The sequence below is a fragment of the Oncorhynchus nerka genome, linkage group LG8, assembly GCF_034236695.1.
Source record: "Oncorhynchus nerka isolate Pitt River linkage group LG8, Oner_Uvic_2.0, whole genome shotgun sequence".
Taxonomy (NCBI): domain Eukaryota; kingdom Metazoa; phylum Chordata; class Actinopteri; order Salmoniformes; family Salmonidae; genus Oncorhynchus; species Oncorhynchus nerka.
The window spans coordinates 5,476,683-5,496,657 of NC_088403.1; the positions used below are offsets into that span (position 1 = coordinate 5,476,683).

The 19,975-nt window shown below is 43.5% G+C and overlaps 1 protein-coding gene across 1 annotated transcript; it reads right to left on the reverse strand.

Moving 5' to 3' along the window:
- Positions 1-3,629: 3,629 nt before the first annotated feature.
- On the reverse strand, positions 3,630-7,829 carry LOC135572825 (interferon gamma 1-like). The gene is made up of 4 exons (XM_065021260.1): positions 7,539-7,829; positions 7,031-7,090; positions 6,072-6,275; positions 3,630-4,213 (listed from the first exon to the last, which is right to left on the reverse strand). Exons 1-4 carry the CDS (start codon positions 7,665-7,667, stop codon positions 4,064-4,066), a joined length of 543 nt encoding a protein of 180 aa, XP_064877332.1. The 5' UTR covers positions 7,668-7,829; the 3' UTR covers positions 3,630-4,063.
- Positions 7,830-19,975: the final 12,146 nt, after the last annotated feature.

Consider the following 19,975-nt stretch of genomic DNA (forward strand, 5'->3'; position numbering starts at 1 on the left):
ACAGAGCATTTCTTAGAAGACTTCTGTATTGCTAGATGCTAAATGCTAGTTGCTAGTTGCTAGTTGCTAATGCTAGTACAGATAGATTCTGATGCTATCTTTCATTGACACCCAGGCTTTTTCAAAGGGGGGACAGCGGCATTACATTCAGACAAATATTGATGTTGAAAGAATGTGGTTTGATTGAATTATCTATTGAAAACTGTTTATTTTCATGAACCACTTTTGCTTATTCAGGCTAGTTGCTAGTTGCTAGTGCATAGATACTTCTCAGTTTCCATGAGAGAGAAATGGTTAGGGTTTGAGGGTGTCACTCTGTCACCTCAGAAAGGATGACAGGTTGGGGTTTCAGCGTAGGTCAGCCGCGCAACCCCATAACACGTCAGGTGACAAATCGGAATGGTGGGATCTGAAATAAAGGTTCCTACAACACACTCATCCTGCGACAACACCGAATGAATGACCTCACCGTCATAGTTCCAGAACCCCGGGACAACACCGAATGAATGATCTCACTGTCATAGTTCCAGAACCCCGGGACAACACCGAATGAATGACCTCACATCTTTACAGTTCCAGAAATGATGTGACTGAGCACAATTCAATTTACATCAGGGAAATAAAATGAAATTAACCCAATACTCAAATATCCCTCCTCTAAGAACAACTGTAGGTCTACTTAGAAATAAACACTTCAATAACATAGAATCTAATTGGAAACTGGGTAAAAAAAAAAAAAACATTTTAAAATACCAGAACCAAGACATGTAAAGGATATATTTTCAGGATAATTTATTCCCAGGATAGAAATACAGAACATTTGAGCCATTGATTGTAAACTATGACATCAAATCACATAGTACTACATCACCACTGTTATAAGGACAACGGAAATTCCCTTCATACAAAGTTGATAAATATTCACTACTATAAATAATTACATCACATAATGTCATTGCACTTAAATTTAAAATAAATATGTTAAATAATGTTTAAGTTAATTAAATAAATAGCACCGTGAACAAGCCTGGTGACCAGTAGGTGAGGAAGCTGTGAGACAGTTGTTAAGTTTACGTTGGGAAAGTGACAAATTACAGAGTCTCCTCTGACTAATGTAACAGTCTGTAGTCTATCTGTCTTCTGATCTATTACAGTCTGTAGTCTCCTCTGTCTTCCTGATGAACAGTCTGTAGTCTCATTGTCTTCCTGATGTAAAGTCTGTAGACTCAAATCTTCCTAATGTATTACAGTCAGTCTCCTCTGTCTTATAATGGACCAGTCTGAAGTCTCTCTGTCTTCTGATGTACACAGTCTGATAAGTATTCTGTCTTACTAATAAATAGTCTCCTCTGTCTTCCTAATGTCATTACATCTGTAGTTTAGTTAAGCTTCCTCTGTCTTAAATAAAATGTATTACAACTCTGTCTTCCTAATGTATTACAGTCTGTAGTCTCCTCTGTCTTCCTAATGTATTACTGGTCTGACCAGTCCTCTGTCTTGATGTATTTTTACAGTCTGTAGTCTCCTCAGTTAATGTTTACAGTCTGTAGGAAAGTGACAAATTACAGTCTGTAGTCTCCTCTGTCTTCCTAATGTATTACAGTCTGTAGTCTCCTCTGTCTTCAATCAGTCAGTTGGTGGTTCTGTCTGGTCTCAGTTCTGTGTGACCTTCTCGTCTCTCGGATGGAGAATGGTCCCCAGCTGGGAAGCTCTCTGGTAGACCTCTTTGAACTCGTTCACAGCCTTCCTCTGGACAACAGCATCGTTGGTCTAAACAGAAGTCACAACATACATTTAGAGAGATGTCATCATCTTGACCTGACCAGTGGAGTGTCCACTCTTGGAGGATGGTATTCAGACAACAATGGATTGTTAAAAAATGACACACAAGCACACATTCACTCACTCACTCACTCACTCACTCACTCACTCACTCACTCTCACTCACTCACTCACTCACTCACTCACTTTCACCACTCACCCACTCACCACTCTCTCTCTCACTCTCTCTCTCTCTCTCTCTCTCTCTCTCTCTCTCTCTCTCTCTCTCTCTCTCTCTCTCTCTCTCTCTCTCTCTCTCTCTCTCACACACAATTCAATTTCAATTCAAGGGGCTTTATTAGCATGATAAACATGTGTTAACATTTCCAAAGCTAGTGAAGTAGATAATATACAAAAGAGAAATAAACAATCAAAATGAACAGTAAACATCTCTCTCACTCATTTCTTTACTTTGACTCAATCATATGTTTGTTTCCCACTCACAGTTTTTATCAATTGCTAAAACACCATTTCTGAAACCTTGCTCCCATTTCCTGAAAACACTAAACACTAAACCTAAACACTCTTCAAGGGGTTAACCTCTGACTCCTCTTGCAAAATGAAACATTCGCCTCAAAACAGTTTTACCTGTTGTTCAAAATCAAACACTGCTCTCAAATAAATCATAAACAAAGTGATCAAAATGATATACACTCTCAAGCAGTCAGTAAACAATACACCGAAAAATAGAAAACACATTGTTCAAAACATACAATTCTCAGGGAGAAGTACATTTTTTATTTAAAAAAATATTCATATTTTTCCATCATTGTCTTTTGATGAACGAAAACATGTTCTATCATAGTAGCTCAAAATGGATCAGAAATTACTACTCTGCTTTGCTCTTTGCAATTTAGTTTTTGGTTCTTCCTCCTCCTTGTAGCCCTATTTTTACAGTACTGTACCCTGCATCTCACAAACTTGTCCTTTGTCTCTGTGACACTGTCATTCTTGTTCTTTGTTGATATGAACCTGCAACCAGTCAACATCTATTGAGCAGTCAGTACTGTTAATAAATGGAAAGCACAATGTTCAGGGACATACAATTCATCCATTGTACAGTATACAGCCTACAATGCACTGTACTACAGTATCCATTCTCAGACGTTCTCCTTGCCACCTTCAACAACCTGTTTGCTCTCTGAACTGGCTTATATTGGTTGTGTCGCATCATTTGAAACAGGTTAAATCAATGTTGAGTGGTTGTGTTCAATCAATGACATATGTTCTCTATTTTGTATTTGATTGTTGCCACTTGTGTTTACCAGTATGGATGACATGTGCATTAGAGTGCAGAATGTGTTTAAGAGTTTTGCTGAAAAGTCTAAGTGAGATCTGCAAATGGTGTTTTACCATGTGAAATGGTTGAAGGTATTGACAACAGACTGCATCATTAGCTAAATGAGTCCAGGCAACTGAGAACGTTGTTCAGCCAATGGGTTTTAGTGTTTTAGCAACTGAGAAAAACTGTAACTCACACAAACATGATACCCAATGGTACCACATTACATATATAGAGCAGAACACTTGACCCATAGGGCTCTGGTCAAAAGTAGTGCCCTATATAGGGAATAGTATGCCATTTGGACCACAGCTGTTGTTTGGGCCCCATGCAGGAGATGGTTTTGGTTTCAATACAAGAACAATTATAAAAGTCAGTCAGTCAATGTGTGATATTTCCATACAGCACCACACATCGATTAGTGTGTGTGTGTGTGTGTGTGCGTGCGTGCGTGCGTGCGTGCGTGCGTGCGTGCGTGCGTGCGTGCGTGCGTGCGTGTGGGATAGATAATATCAGTCATCAGAACTGTTTTCTTAATGTCAGTTTATTCTCTCGTAGAACTTACAGATCTGCTTCAACTGCAAGAAACAAGTCTTTATATTCCAAGAGAAAAGCATTTTTTATACAATAAATAATACATATTAATTAACAAAATAGATTCCTTTTGATTCATAAAAATATAAATACTCTTTTGACAATGATAAATAACTTAATAATATATTAAATAATAGATTAAATAACTTAATAATATAAATAGAGTTGTGTATCAAGGTGCTTCAATATGTATCTCAACTGTGGCTTTTGGAGGGGGGTTCCCCTAGGTACAGATCTAGGATCAGCCTCCCTCCCCCAATCCTAACCTTCACCGTTAGAGGGGGAAATGCTAAACTGACCCAAGGTCAGCTTCCAGGTGTATCTTCACCCTACACCTAGCAGTAAACAGTAAACACGATTGGTCATCTACATGATGTGTGATTTGAGCCTCTGGGCTTGCCGTCTCTTCCTGCGGTTGTCCTTCTTCAGATGGAACTTAAAGGCCAGTTTGGAGGCTTTCTCGTAGATGGTAATGAACTCGGACAGAGCCTTCCCCTGGACTGTGGTGTCACTGGTCTGAGACAGAAGATACAGGCATTAACTATCAGGTAATAAGTTCATCAGGTGTCATGATGATGGTGTCTATACAGTAGACTATACTACAGTCATGATGGTGTCTATACAGTAGACTATACTACAGTCATGATGGTGTCTATACAGTAGACTATACTACAGCCATGATGATGGTGTCTATACAGTAGACTATACTACAGCCATGATGGTGTCTATACAGTAGACTATACTACAGTCATGATGGTGTCTATACAGTAGACTATACTACAGTCATGATGGTGTCTATACAGTAGACTATACTACAGCCATGATGATGGTGTCTATACAGTAGACTATACTACATTCATGATGGTGTCTATACAGTAGACTATACTACAGCCATGATGATGGTGTCTATACAGTAGACTATACTACAGTCATGATGGTGTCTATACAGTAGACTATACTACAGTCATGATGGTGTCTATACAGTAGACTATACTACAGTCATGATGGTGTCTATACAGTAGACTATACTACAGTCATGATGGTGTCTATACAGTAGACTATACTACAGTCATGATGGTGTCTATACAGTAGACTATACTACAGTCATGATGTTCTGTCTTCATCAAGTCACTACTAAGGAAGTTCTGGATGTTCTGTCCCCATAGGACAGCCAAAGAGTTCTACCTGGAACCAAAATGGGTTCTCCTATGGGGACAGCTGAACCCTTTTTTCTAGGAGTGTGCAACATAGAAATGAGCATTCTGGGAAGTAGCAACATTTCTAACTAGCCTCTGACTTGGGAAGCGAGACACTGTTCAGGCACACAATATTTTTTTGGAGGCAAGCCGAAGTCGGTAGTCGAAGTTGGTAGCCAAAGTCTACGCCCCCTCGTCTGTGATTGGTCACCAGTAGGGATTCTTCAATGAATTCTCTTTTGTCATTGAACGAGACACGACTCGTCCTCATTAACATTTTTTCAATTGTAATATACTGCACCAAACATCCTAGTCAGATGCAAAATTACAAAAGATTTTCTCTGCAAAAACGTCAAAATTAACAACAGATTTCTTGAGTTACTGGGCTACGGAGTCTCAAAATGGACAAACAGAACTATTGCAACTTTTTTCTCGTCTTCAATCAAAGCCAAACAAGCCACACTCGTCTCCAGTGACTAAAGGCATCAACGTGCTGCAGTTCGGACTCGACTGGGTTGCAGCCGGAGGACGCCAGCATGTTGATCACTTGTGTCACTGTAGACGAGTTGTTGGCTTGTGTCATTTACAGGCAGAGGAACAAAACAAATAATAGATTGAATGAAGACGTGTGGAAGTAGACTAAACCAGATCTGTCTACAGTAAGGTGGTCTTCTTCCCCATGTAGGGAAGCTCACCGTGACGGCCCACAGGGTTAAATTATTGATTGAGTGATTGATTGATTGATGCTGTGGAGGGAAGCTCACCGTGACGGCCCACAGGGTTCAATTATTGATTGAGTGATTGATTGATTGATGCTGAGGAGGGAAGCTCACCTTGACGGCCCAAAGGGTTAAATTATTGATTGAGTGATTGATTGATTGATGCTGTGGAGGGAAGCTCACCTTGACGGCCCAAAGGGTAAAATTATTGATTGAGTGATTGATTGATTGATGCTGTGGAGGGAAGCTCACCTTGATGGCCCAAAGGGATAAATTATTGATTGAGTGATTGATTGATTGATGCTGTGGAGGGAAGCTCACCTTGATGGCCCAAAGGGATAAATTATTGATTGAGTGATTGATTGATTGATGCTGTGGAGGGAAGCTCACCGTGACGGCCCAAAGGGATACCTTATTGATTGAGTGATTGATTGATTGATGCTGTGGAGGGAAGCTCACCTTGATGGCCCACAGGTTCTGCAGGTGTGTCCTCAGCTCAGGTATCCTCCCCAGGAAATAGTGTTTCTGGGTCTCCTGAACCTTCCCCTTGACCTGGTCCAGCCTCTCCCTCACTTCCTGGTCCTCCGTCTGGTTCAGCATCTGGCTGAAGATACTCAGATACACGTCCAGAACCACACTCATCAACACCCTCTGCTCACTGTCCTGAGGGAGAGAAGGAGGGAGAGAGAGGGAGAGAGAGAGAGAGAGAGAGAGAGAGAGAGAGAGAGAGAGAGAGAGAGAGAGAGAGAGAGAGAGAGAGAGAGAGAGAGAGAGAGAGAGAGAGAGAGAGAGAGAGAGAGAGAGAGAGAGAGAGAGAGAGAGAGAGAGAGAGAGAGAGAGAGACAGAGAGGGAGAGAGAGGAGAGAGAGAGAGAAAAGAGAGAGAGAGAGAGAGAGACAGAGACAGAGAGAGAGAGGAGAGAGAGAGAGAGAGAGAGAGAGAGAGAGAGAGACAGAGAGAGAGAGAGAGAGAGAGAGAGAGAGAGAGAGAGACAGAGAGAGGGAGAGAGGGAGAGAGAGAGAGAGAGAGAGAGAGAGAGAGAGAGAGAGAGACAGAGAGAGAGAGAGAGACACAGAGAGAGAGAGAGAGAGAGAGAGAGAGAGAGACAGGGAGAGAGAGAGAGAGAGAGAGAGAGAGAGAGAGACAGAGAGAGACAGAGAGGGAGAGAGGGAGAGAGAGAGAGAGAGAGAGAGAGAGAGAGACAGAGAGAGAGACAGAGAGAGAGACAGAGAGAGAGAGAGAGAGAGAGAGAGAGAGAGAGAGAGAGAGAGAGAGAGAGAGAGAGAGAGAGAAAATACTTAATACAATACAATCTTGAAACTTAGTTTTGTCTCCAGCCTAGCCCAAAGGGTAAGCAGTAGTTTCACATTGGTGATATTAGCCTGAAGGGGATAACAATGTGTAACATTATATGTTACCTCAAACGTGTCCTTGGGGAAAACAGGGTTTCCGTTGAACAGCTGGTCCTTGGAGATCTTCTGAAAGAACAAGACATGATGACAATCAGTTGTTTTTCTCCTTCAACTTGCTGCAGTTTATTGCATATAGAGGACTCTTCTCCCCCTAATCAAAAGTATAGTGTCTGTCAGACCTGGGCTAAATACGTCAAATAACTTAAAATACATCATTTAGTTTGTCACGTACAATGGCAACAATGGAGTCGTCCCAAAAGTGCAAACTCCAAGCTACATCTAAGCTAAAGCTCACCTCAGATGGAAGTGTTTGAGCTGTTGGCCTCCCATTAGGAAGGAGATCTCCCTGTTATGTCTGTCTGTCTGTCTGTCTGTCTGTCTGTCTGTCTGTCTGTCTGTCTGTCTGTCTGTCTGTCTGTCTGTCTGTCTGTCTGTCTGTCTGTCTGTCTGTCTGTCTGTCTGTCTGTCAGGAGAAACCCCTGTTTCCCCAGTTAATACTGTGTATGATACTTACATAGTGGACTTTCAGTTTGTCTATGTTTCTCTTCATGTTCATTGATGTGTACTGAGCAGCATGACTCCATCCTAAAGTCATCCATCCCATCAAGCAGAAACACATCACAGCTCTTGATAACACATCCATGGCCCTCAACGTCACGCTGAAGATCCCTCAAAGATCAATAGTCCTCAATCGGTTTACGGTAACTTCAGTCAAAGTCCTTGACTTGAGTTGACTTAACGAGACCACCTTGTGTCTGACACGAACCAAGTCTTGTTCTTCTGTGTCTGTCTGACTGATGCGGAGGCTAAGACAGGCAAGTATTTATAGTTGAGGCAGAGAGAGAGTTGAAACGATAGAGGTGTGAGGTTGTGGGTTCTCTGACTGAGCGAAGTTTCCTTTAAATCAAACACCAACACACGGCCGCTCATTAACACCTGCTTTTAGCAGCAGAGCAGGGGGTCTTTGGTTGGAATCCCTAGGAAACAGGTAGTTTTGACACATTCTGGGGAAGTTCTTTGGTGATGCAGTAAAGTTCAGGTTGGTATGCATGTCTGTTGACTTCTGTGTTGCTAGATGAAGAGAACAGAGCCCTGTCTGTTGACTTCTGTGTTGCTAGATGAAGAGAACAGAGCCCTGTCTGTTGACTTCTGTGTTGCTAGATGAAGAGAACAGAGCCCTGTCTGTTGGCTTCTGTGTTGCTAGATGAAGAGAACAGAGCCCTGTCTGTTGACTTCTGTGTTGCTAGAGAACAGAGCCCTCTGTTTGAACAGAGCCCTGTCTTGACTTCTGTGTTGCTAGAGAACAGAGCCCCCTCTGTTGACTTCTGTGTTGCTAGATGAAGAGAACAGAGCCCTGTAGATGAAGAGAACAGAGCCCTGTCTGTTGGCTTCTGTGTTGCTAGAGAACAGAGCCCTGTCTGTTGACTTAGAGAACAGTGTTGCTAGAGAACAGAGCCCTGTCTGTTGACTTCTGTGTTGCTAGAGAACAGAGCCCTGTCTGTTGACTTCTGTGTTGCTAGAGAACAGAGCCCTGTCTGTTGACTTGTGTTCTAGAGAACAGAGCCCTGCTGTTGACTTCTGTCTAGATAGATGATAGTTGCTGGTTGCTAATGCTAGTACAGATAGATGCTGATGCTATCTTTCATTGACACCCAAACAAGTATTGATATTTACAGAATGTGGATTGATTTAAACAATGTTCCACTTTTGCTCATTCAGGCTAGTTGCTCGTTTCTAGTGACACCCAGGCTTTTCCAGTTGTATCACTTTCTCACAAAATGTAATGAATGTAGTATTTTTTTATTATGCTCTTCTGCAATCGTAAGTCCATTTTCACCCCTGTAACCTCCAACTGTGGTCTTCAGAGCTGCACTCTGTTGAAGGACACACCCACATACAAATACAGCCCAGAGAAACCAAGGCAGCATGACTCAGTGAGATATCCATCTCATCAATGGCATTTGTGGGTGAATGTATCAACTTTACACTGGAACTCAACAGATGCTTGTCAGTTTCCATGAGAGAGAAATGGTTCATCTCTAGTATTGAAGGTGTCAGTCTGTCACCTCAGAAAGGACGACAAGTTGGGGTTTCTGTGATGACCCGGCCGCGCAACCCCAATACACGTCAGATGACAACACGGAAATGTGGGATCTGAAGTAAAGGTTCCTACAACACACTCATCTCAGGACACCATCAAATGATTGATCTGACCTTTACAGCTCCAGAACCACAATCTGAAATAATGTGACTCAGCGTCATTTAATTCACATCAGAGAAATCAACTGGATGCTTTCTACATCCATTATTAAAATGACTAAGAAATAAAAAATGACTCACATTTATTAAGATGAAGAGAATTAAGAAATAACAGCACTTCAGTAACATAGAATCCTAACTGGAAACTGGATAAAAAACACATTTTTAAAAACCAGACCCAAGACATGTAACAGGATATATTTTCAGGAGAATTTATTCCCAGGATAGAAATACAGAACATTTGAGCCATTGATTGTGAACTATGACATCAAATCACATAGTACTACATCACCACTGTTATAAGGACCAACGGAAAATTCCCTTCATACAAAGTTGCTACATTTTCACTACTACAAATACTAACATAATGTCATTGCACTTAAATTTAAAATAAATATGTTAAATAATGTTTAAGTTAAATAAATAGCACCGTGAACAAGCCTGGTGACCAGTAGGTGAGGAAGCTGTGAGACAGTTGTTAAGTTTACGTTGGGAAAGTGACTGTTATGCCTTTTAAAAGGAGCTCGGTTGAGTTTTTATTTCTGCAGGTTCTGCGCTTGAAGTGGATACTGGCAGTGAAATGACATCACACTTTCCTAATGTATTACAGTCTGTAGTCTCCTCTGTCTTCCTAATGTATTACAGTCTGTAGTCTCCTCTGTCTTCCTAATGTATTACAGTCTGTAGTCTCCTCTGTCTTCCTAATGTATCACAGTCTGTAGTCTCCTCTGTCTTCCTAATGTATTACAGTCTGTAGTCTCCTCTGTCTTCCTAATGTATTACTGTCTATAGTCTCCTCTGTCTTCCTAATGTATTACAGTCTGTAGTCTCCTCTGTCTTCCTAATGTATTACAGTCTGTAGTCTCCTCTGTCTTCCTAATGTATTACAGTCTGTAGTCTCCTCTGTCTTCCTAATGTATTACAGTCTGTAGTCTCCTCTGTCTTCCTAATGTATTACAGTCTGTAGTCTCCTCTGTCTTCCTAATGTATTACAGTATGTAGTCTCCTCTGTCTTCAGTCAGTCAGTTGGTGGTTCTGTCTGGTCTCAGTTCTGTGTGACCTTCTCGTCTCTCGGATGGAGAATGGTCCCCAGCTGGGAAGCTCTCTGGTAGACCTCTTTGAACTCGTTCACAGCCTTCCTCTGGACAACAGCATCGTTGGTCTAAACAGAAGTCACAACATACATTTAGAGAGATGTCATCATCTTGACCTGACCAGTGGAGTGTCCACTCTTGGAGGACGGTATTCAGACAACAATGGACTGTTAAAAAACGACACACAAGCACACATTTACTCACTCACTCTCTCTCACTCTCTCTGTCTATCACACACACAATTCTTTTTTTCATACGGACTCATCCCAAATGGTACCACATTCCCTATATAGTGCACTGCCTATAGGGCTCTGGTTAAAAGTAGTGCACTATATAGGGAATAGGATGCCATTCGGGATGCAAACAGAATTAGTGAATAACTTAGTTTTAGTCTTTTGACCTTAATGTCCACCAGATCCTGTATCTTCATCTTCAGTCTGTCCTGGTAGTACCTCCTCTTCAGATCCTCCACCTTCCCGCGGAGTCTGCTGAGGCCCTGCTTGACTTCCTCTGGATGGTTCTCCTTCAGCATGTTGGAGAAGATGTTTAGGTAGACATCCAGAGTGGCGTTCAGGAGCAGCCACTGTTCATGCTTCTAATGGAGAGAAGACCACAAAAGGGGAGAGGAGAGAGAGAGGGGGGGGAGAGAGAGAGAGAGAGAGACAGCGAAAGAGACAGAGCGAGAGAGAGAGAGAGAGAGAGAGAGAGAAAAGGCACACACATTAAGATTGAGTACGTCCTCAGTACATGTGACAGCAAGTTGACAGGGCCAGCAGGGTGAATCTACAATAGCAGGGCCAGCAGGTAGAATCTACAATAGCAGGGCCAGCAGGTAGAATCTACAATAGCAGGGCTAGCAGGTTGAATCTATAATCGTAGGGCCAGCAGGTACAATATACAATAGCAGGGCTAACAGGTTGAATCTATAATCGTAGGGCCAGCAGGTAGAATCTACAATAGCAGGGCCAGCAGGTTGAATCTATAATTCTAGGGCTTTCAGGTTGAATCTGCAATAGCAGGGCCAGCAGGTTGAATCTATAATTGCAGGGCCAGCAGGTAGAATCTACAATAGCAGGGCTAGCAGGTTGAATCTATAATCGTAGGGCCAACAGGTAGAATATACAACAGCAGGACTAGCAGGTTGAATCTACAAATAATGTTGGCTTTAAAACAGAAAAATACAACTATGTACAGAACTTTTTGAGTTCAGTAACATTTATTGAAAAACTGAAAAAAATAAAAAAAAATAGATATTTACCTTAAACTTGCCATCAAGCTCTCTCATGAGCTCTAGGAAGACAGGTTGGCTGACCAAGTTGTGGTCCAGCAGATACTGAATAAAATGAGTACGTTTGACATTTAGCACACAGACTCAAGCAGTGTTTTCAGAACAACGTATCATATAGATCTTGTCTTTTTCCAAATGTGTACATTTAGATTAATACATCCCTTTAATTGGCTGCTTTTGCTTTTTCATAATCAAATGATGTTACTCAGGCCACCTTTCAATCTCCTCCCCCTATTAGGCAACCTCACAGTAGTCTATGGTTCTCTCTGATGGTGGGAACTAGGCTACTGTAACTGAGGACATCATAGCCCACATCTAAACCCTTGGGGGGCTTTGAACACTTGGCACTTTGAGACCCAGATGAAGAAGTGAGACGTCTGTAAATTGACTGTAAGTTTCTTGTTGGTCATGTGATGAAGGCCAGGAGAAGGGAACCTCTCAGTAGTACAGGACAGGACTGTCATAGTACCACATGCATTAGGCATTATAAGATATTATGAACCGGGTGGGTCGTGCCCTGAATGCTGATTGGCTGAAAGCTATGGTATATCAGACCCCATAACACAAAAAAACCTATTTACGATTCTATTTACATTGGTAACCTCTTTGTAAAAGCAAGAAGGCACCTCAGGGGTTGTGGTATATGGCCAAAGTAGTGCACTATATACTGAATAGGGTGCTGTTTGGGACACATCCATGACCACAGACCAGAGAAATCAGTTTAAACAGGTTTAAGGCTTTCTATTGTAACTCACCAAAGGGCCTTCCAGGGCTTCGATGTCCTTCTCCATGTTTTCGGACACGAATCTGGACCCAAGGTCAGAGCCAGAGTGGTGGGGGCGTCCCAGAACCACTACAGAGCAGAATCCCAACCATACTACCACCACAAGATCCAGGGCTGAATTCATATTATTATCCTGGTTACAGTTGCTCACGTTCTTTCAATTCACAGAACAAAAGCCTCACAAAATATATCAAACTATGTCCTTGAGAAGTCTTTGAGAAATTCTTTGAGAGTCTTGAGAGTCTTTGAGAGTCCTTTTAGAGTTAAGCTGTGGAGTCTCTGTTGACTGCACCTGTCTGTAGATGGAGTGTCAATGTGAGTCAGTAATGGTGGCCTGGTGTCTCTCTGGGGTTTATTTATATGTGAGACAGAGAGCTGTGCAGCAGCAGAGTCTGCTGGAGACAATGATAATGGTTAGAGGTTACAGAGGTTTTGGGGTTTGTGGGTTCCTCTTCTCGGTAGGTTTCCTTTAAATCAGAGATGTTCTGCTCCTAAATGGGTGACTCTTCCTCAATAACCCCCCTCAGCTACCTCTGATCAGGTCACTTTTAAGGGATTTTTTGGAAGGGCCACAATGGGGGTGGGGGAGCGGAGTGAGTCAGTTTGTTGAGTGACATGAGGAAATAAAGGTTGGTATCTAGAACCTAACAAGGTGTTCCGGCTGGCCTCGTGGAGAAACCCTTCGAAGAACCGTTTCTGGTCGCAGGTAGAACCATTTTGAGTTCCATGTAGAACCCTCTGTATAAAGGGTTCTACATGGAACTCAAAGGGTTCAAAATAACCCTTTTTTCTAAGAGTATAGATACTGTTGTCGGAAGTTGGTGATTAGGCGTATGACAATTTGTCTTCTCAGCTAATGCACTTGTCTTTTCCTACTCCCGCTGGCTACTTTGTAGAGGGAAAATAAACTTGCTACGATTGTGATTGGTTGTTTTGTCACCTAGCTATCTTCATATGAATGCACTGATGTAAGTCTCTCTGGATAAGAGTGTCTGATAAATGACTGAAATGGAAAAAATGGAAAATGGGAAAATTTTAGAAAATTTTATTTAAAATGATAAATGCTCTGACATTATGTTACACATGTTATATAATGTAATGTACTGCAATGTAATGCAATATTATCTATGTTATATAATGATCTGTTATATAATGTAATGTACTGTATGTTATCTATGGTATATAATGGGATGTACTGTATGTTATCTATGGTTTATAATGTACTGTATGTTATCTATGGTATATAATGTAATGTATGTTATCTATGGTATATAATGGGATGTACTGTATGTTATCTATGGTATAGAATGTAATGTATGTTATCTATGGTATATAATGTACTGTATGTTATCTATGGTATATAATGGGATGTACTGTATGTTATCTATGGTATATAATGTAATATACTGTATGTTATCTATGGTATATAATGTAATGTACTGTATGTTATCTATGGTATATAATGTAATGTACGGTATATTATCTATGGTATATAATGTAATGTACTGTATGCTATCTATGGTATATAATGTACTGTATGTTATCTATGGTATATAATGGGATGTACTGTATGTTATCTATGGTATATAATGTAATGTACTGCATGATAAGTACGTGAATTGGACCATTTTCCTGTCCCGCTAAGCATTCAAAATGATATGACGAAAATGTATAGAGTAAAAAGTACATTATTTTCTTTAGGAACGTAGTGAATTAAAGGTAAATGTTGTCAAAAATATAAATAGTAAAGTAAAGTACAGATACGCATGAAAACAACTTTTTAAAACAATTTTTACCTAAAATGACCCAAATCTAACTGCCTGTAGCTCAGGACTTAAAGCGAGGATATGCATATTCTTCATACCGTTTGAAAGAAAACACTTTGAAGTTTGTGAAAATGTGAAAGGAATGTAGGCGAATACAACACATTAGATCTGGTAAAATATAATACAAAGAAAAAAACAACTTTTTTGTATTTTTTTGTTGTACCATCATCTTTGAATTGCAATAGAAAGACCATAATGTATTATTCCAGCCCCGTCACAATTTAGAATGTGACCACTAGATGGCAGCACTGTATTTGCAAAGTTTTAGACTGATCCAATGAACCATTTCTGGATTGGTGTGATATATAGGAGGTAACCTGGGCTGAGTTGGTATGATATATAGGAGGTAACCTGGGCTGAGTTGGTGTGTCACCTGAGCTGAGTTGATGTGATATATAGCAGGTGACCTGGGCTGAGTTAGGAGGTGACCTGGGCTGAGTTGGTGTGATATATAGGAGGTGACCTGGGCTGAGTTGGTGTGATATATAGGAGGTGACCTGGGCTGAGATATATAGGAGGTGACCTGGACTGGTGTCATATATAGGAGGTGACCTGGGCTGAGTTGGTGTGATATATAGGAGGTGACCTGGGCTGAGTTGGTGTGATATATAGGAGTAAACCTGGGCTAGGAGTAAACCTGGGGTGTGATGATATAGGAGGTAACCTGGGCTGAGTCGGTGTGATATATAGGAGGTGACCTGGGCTGAGTTGGTGTGATATATAGGAGGTATAGGAGGTGACCTGGGCTGAGTTGGTGTGATATATAGGAGGTGAAACTGGGAGTAAGTTGGTGTGATATATAGGAGGTAACCTGGGCTGAGTCGGTGTGATATATAGGAGGTGACCTGGGCTGAGTTGGTGTGATATATAGGAGGTATCCTGGGCTGAGTTGGTGTGATATATAGGAGGTAAACTGGGCTGAGTTGGTGTGATATATAGGAGGTGACCTGGGCTGACGGTGTGGTGTGATATGATATAGGAGGTGACCTGGGCTGAGTTGGTGTGATATATAGGAGGTAAACCTGGGCTGAGTTGGTGTGATATAGGAGGTGAGGAGGTGACCTGGGCTGAGTTGGTGTGATATATAGGAGGTGACCTGGGCTGAGTTGGTGTGATATATAGGAGGTGACCTGGGCTGAGTTGGTGTGATATATAGGAGGTAACCATGGCTGAGTTGGTGTGATATATAGGAGGTATCCTGGGCTGAGTTGGTGTGATATATAGGAGGTAAACTGGGCTGAGTTGGTGTGATATATAGGAGGTGACCTGGGCTGAGTTGGTGTGATATATAGGAGGTAACCCGGGCTTAGTTGGTGTGATATATAGGAGTAAACCTGGGCTGAGTTGGTGTGATATGTAGGAGATAACCTGGGCTGAGTTGGTGTGATATATAGGAGGTGACCATGGCTGAGTTGGTGTGATATATAGGAGGTAACCTGGGCTGAGTTGGTGTGATATATAGGAGGTGACCTGGGCTGCGTTGGTGTGATATATAGGAGGTAACCTGGGCTGAGTTGGTGTGATATATAGGAGGTAACCTGGGCTGAGTTGGTGTGATATATAGGAGGTGACCTGGGCTGAGTTGGTGTGATATATAGGAGGTTACCTGGACTGAGTTAGTGTGATATATAGGAGGTGACCTGGGCTGAGTTGGTGTGATATATAGGAGGTAACCATGGCTGAGTTGGTGTGATATCTAGGAGGTGACCTGGGCTGAGTTGGTGTGATATCTAGGAGGTGACCTGGGCTGACTTGGTGTGATATATAGGAGGTGACCTGGGCTGAGTTGGTGTGATATATAGGAGTAAACCTGGGCTGAGTTGGTGTGATATCTAGGAGATGACCTGGGCTGAGTTGGTGTGATATATAGGAGGTAACCTGGGCTGAGTTGGTGTGATATATAGGAGGTGACCTGGGCTGAGTTGGTGTGATATATAGGAGGTAACCATGGCTGAGTTGGTGTGATATCTAGTAGGTGACCTGGGCTGACTTGGTGTGATATATAGAAGGTGACCTGGGCTGAGTTGGTGTGATATTTAGGAGGTGACCTGGGCTGAATTGGTGTGATATGTAGGAGGTAACCTGGGCTGAGTTGGTGTGATATATAGGAGGTGACCTGGGCTGCGTTGGTGTGATATATAGGAGGTAACCTGGGCTGAGTTGGTGTGATATATAGGAGGTGACCTGGGCTGAGTTGGTGTGATATATAGGAGGTGACCTGGGCTGAGTTGGTGTGATATATAGGAGTAAACCTGGGCTTAGTTGGTGTGATATCTAGGAGATTACCTGGGCTGAGTTGGTGTTGTCATGTCTTGTCATATTATGTCTTGTTCCTGTTCTTTCTCTTCACTCTGTCTCCCTCTGCTGGTCGTATTAGGTTACCTTCTCTTTCTCTCCTCCTCCAGCTGTTCCCCCATCTCCTCTAACTACCGCGTTCACCCTTTTCCCACCTGTTCCCTTTTTCCCTCTGATTAGGTCTCTATTTCTCTCTCTGTTCCTGCTTCCTTCTTTGTCAGATTCTCGTTTGAGTTTCTCATGCCAGAAACAAACTATCGTCTCGTTTGCTTCACCCTGGTCCCGTCCCGTCCTGTCGGAATCTGCCTGGCAAGTGCATCCTGTACTCAGCTAACTGTCTTATCGTTTGTACTGTGACCAGTTCATCTGATGCTACGTGAGATCAGGTACCACTGTTCCTCTACGACCCGTGCCTACCCAGAGATACCTGCAGCCTGTCGCCGCTAACCCAGCTATTCTTCTCTGCTGCTAAGAAGGGGGCTCTTTTGTAATTATCAGAAGGACTTTTTGTTTCATTTGTCGCCCTCTCTGCGGGTTGTCTATTTTTCCATTATCTACATCTGAAGAGGATCTATGTCTTCCCTGTGTTTACATTAAAGGACTCTGTTTTTGTTAAACCGCTTTTGGGTCCTCACTCAAGTGCATAACAGAAGAATCTGACCAACGATGGACCCAGCGACTCCGAATCCTTTCCACTCAGCCGTCGAGATCCAGGGAGCGATGCTAGGCAGACACGAGGAGGAATTGTCTGCTGCTCGACATGCCGTTGAGACCCTGGCCGCCCAAGTCTCCGACCTCACAAGACAGATTCACCATCTCCGCCTCGATCCACCGGCCACTTCCAGGGCTTCCGAATCTCCGGAGCCCAGAATCAATAACCCGCCGTGTTACTCTGGGGAGCCTACTGAATGCCGCTCGTTCCTCACTCAGTGTGATGTTGTGTTTTCTCTCCAGCCCAACACTTACTCCAGGAGCACAGCTCGTATCGCCTACGTCATATCTCTCCTTACTGGACGGGCTCGTGAGTTGGGCACGGCAATCTGGGAGGCAAGGGCTGAGTGTACTAACCAGTATCAGGACTTTAAGGAGGAGATGATACGGGTTTTTGACCGTTCTGTTTTTGGGGAGGAAGCTTCCAGGGTCCTGTCTTCCCTATGTCAAGGTAATCGATCCATAACAGATTACTCTATTGAGTTTCGCACTCTTGCTGCCTCCAGTGACTGGAAAGAGCCGGCTTTGCTCGCTCGTTTTCTGGAGGGTCTCCGCGCGGAGGTTAAGGATGAGATTTTCTCCCGGGAGGTTCCTTCCAGCGTGGATTCCTTGATTGAACTCGCTATTCGCATAGAGCGACGGTTTGATCTTCGTCGCCGAGCTCATGGAAAGGAGCTCGCGTTCTCCGTTGCCCCCCTCTACGCATCACTACCATCTTCCTCCGCCGGCTCGGGTTCTGAGCCTATGCAGCTGGGGGGTATCCGCATCTCGGCTAAGGAGAAGGAACGGAGAATCACCAACCGCCTCTGTCTCTATTGCGGTTCCGCTGGTCATTTTGTCACTTCATGCCCAGTAAAAGCCAGAGCTCATCAGTAAGAGGAGGGCTACTGGTGAGCGCTACAACTCTGGTCTCTCCTTCAAGATCCTGCACTACCTTTTTGGTCCATCTCCGCTGGACCGGTTCGTCAGCTTCCTGCAGTGCCTTGATAGACTCTGGGGCGGAGGGCTGTTTTATGGACGAGACCTGGGCTCGGGAACATGACATTCCTCTCAGACAGTTAAGGGATCCCACGGCCTTGTTCGCTTTGGATGGTAGTTCTCTCCCCAGGATTCAGCGTGAAACGCTACCTTTAACCCTCACTGTCTCTGGTAATCATAGCGAAACCATTTCTTTTTTAATTTTTCGTTCACCTTTTACACCTGTTGTTTTGGGCCATCCCTGGCTAGTTCGTCATAATCCTTCTATTAATTGGTCTAGTAATTCTATCCTCTCCTGGAACGTCTCTTGTCATGTGAAATGTTTAATGTCTGCTATCCCTCCTGTTTCCTCTGTCTCTTCTTCACAGGAGGAGCCTGGTGATTTGACGGGGGTGCCGGAGGAGTATCACGATCTGCGCACGGTGTTCAGTCGGTCCAGGGCCACCTCTCTTCCTCCGCACCGGTCGTATGATTGTAGTATTGATCTCCTTCCGGGAACCACTCCCCCCCGGGGTAGACTATACTCTCTGTCGGCTCCCGAACGTAAGGCTCTCGAAGATTATTTGTCTGTAGCTCTCGACGCCGGTACCATAGTCCCCTCCTCCTCTTCCGCCGGAGCGGGGTTTTTTTTTGTTCAGAAGAAGAACGGGTCCCTGCGCCCCTGCATAGATTATCGAGGGCTGAATGACATAACAGTTAAGAATCGTTATCCGCTTCCTCTTATGTCTTCAGCCTTCGAGATCCTGCAGGGAGCCAGGTTTTTCACTAAGTTGGACCTTCGTAACGCTTACCATCTCGTGCGCATCAGGGAGGGGGACGAGTGGAAAACGGTGTTTAACACTCCGTTAGGGCACTTTGAATACCGGGTTCTTCCTTTCGGCCTCGTAAACGCTCCAGCTGTCTTTCAGGCATTAGTAAATGACGTCCTGAGAGACATGCTGAACATCTTTGTTTTCGTTTACATTGACGATATCCTGATTTTTTCACCGTCACTCCAGATTCATGTTCAGCACGTTCGACGCGTCCTCCAGCGCCTTTTAGAGAATTGTCTTTATGTGAAGGCTGAGAAGTGCACTTTTCATGCCTCCTCCGTCACATTTCTCGGTTCTGTTATTTGCGCTGAAGGCATTAAGATGGATCCCGCTAAGGTCCAAGCTGTCATTGATTGGCCCGTTCCTAAATCACGTGTCGAGCTGCAGCGCTTTCTCGGCTTCGCGAATTTCTATCGTCGTTTCATCCGTAATTTCGGTCAGGTGGCAGCTCCCCTCACAGCCCTTACTTCTGTCAAGACGTGCTTTAAGTGGTCCGTTTCCGCCCAGGGAGCTTTTGATCTTCTCAAGAATCGTTTTACATCCGCACCTATCCTTGTTACACCTGACATCTCTAGACAGTTCGTTGTCGAGGTTGACGCGTCAGAGGTGGGCGTGGGAGCCATTCTTTCTCAGCGCTCCCTCTCTGACGACAAGGTCCACCCTTGCGCGTATTTTTCTCATCGCCTGTCGCCGTCGGAACGTAACTATGATGTGGGAAACCGCGAACTGCTCGCCATCCGCTTAGCCCTAGGCGAATGGCGACAGTGGTTGGAGGGGGCGACCGTTCCTTTTGTCGTTTGGACTGACCATAGGAACCTTGAGTACATCCGTTCTGCCAAACGACTTAATGCGCGTCAGGCTCGTTGGGCTCTGTTTTTCGCTCGTTTCGAGTTCGTAATTTCTT

Coding starts and splice junctions, on each gene's coding strand:
- LOC135572825 (XM_065021260.1), bottom strand. CDS start 7,667: ATGGATGTGTTATCAAGAGCTGTGATGTGTTTCTGCTTGATGGGATGG. Junction 7,091..7,538: donor ACAAACTGAAAGTCCACTAT/GTAAGTATCATA, acceptor TTGTTCTTTCAG/AAGATCTCCAAGGACCAGCT. Junction 4,214..6,071: donor AGAACCTGTGGGCCATCAAG/GTGAGCTTCCCT, acceptor CTTCTGTCTCAG/ACCAGTGACACCACAGTCCA.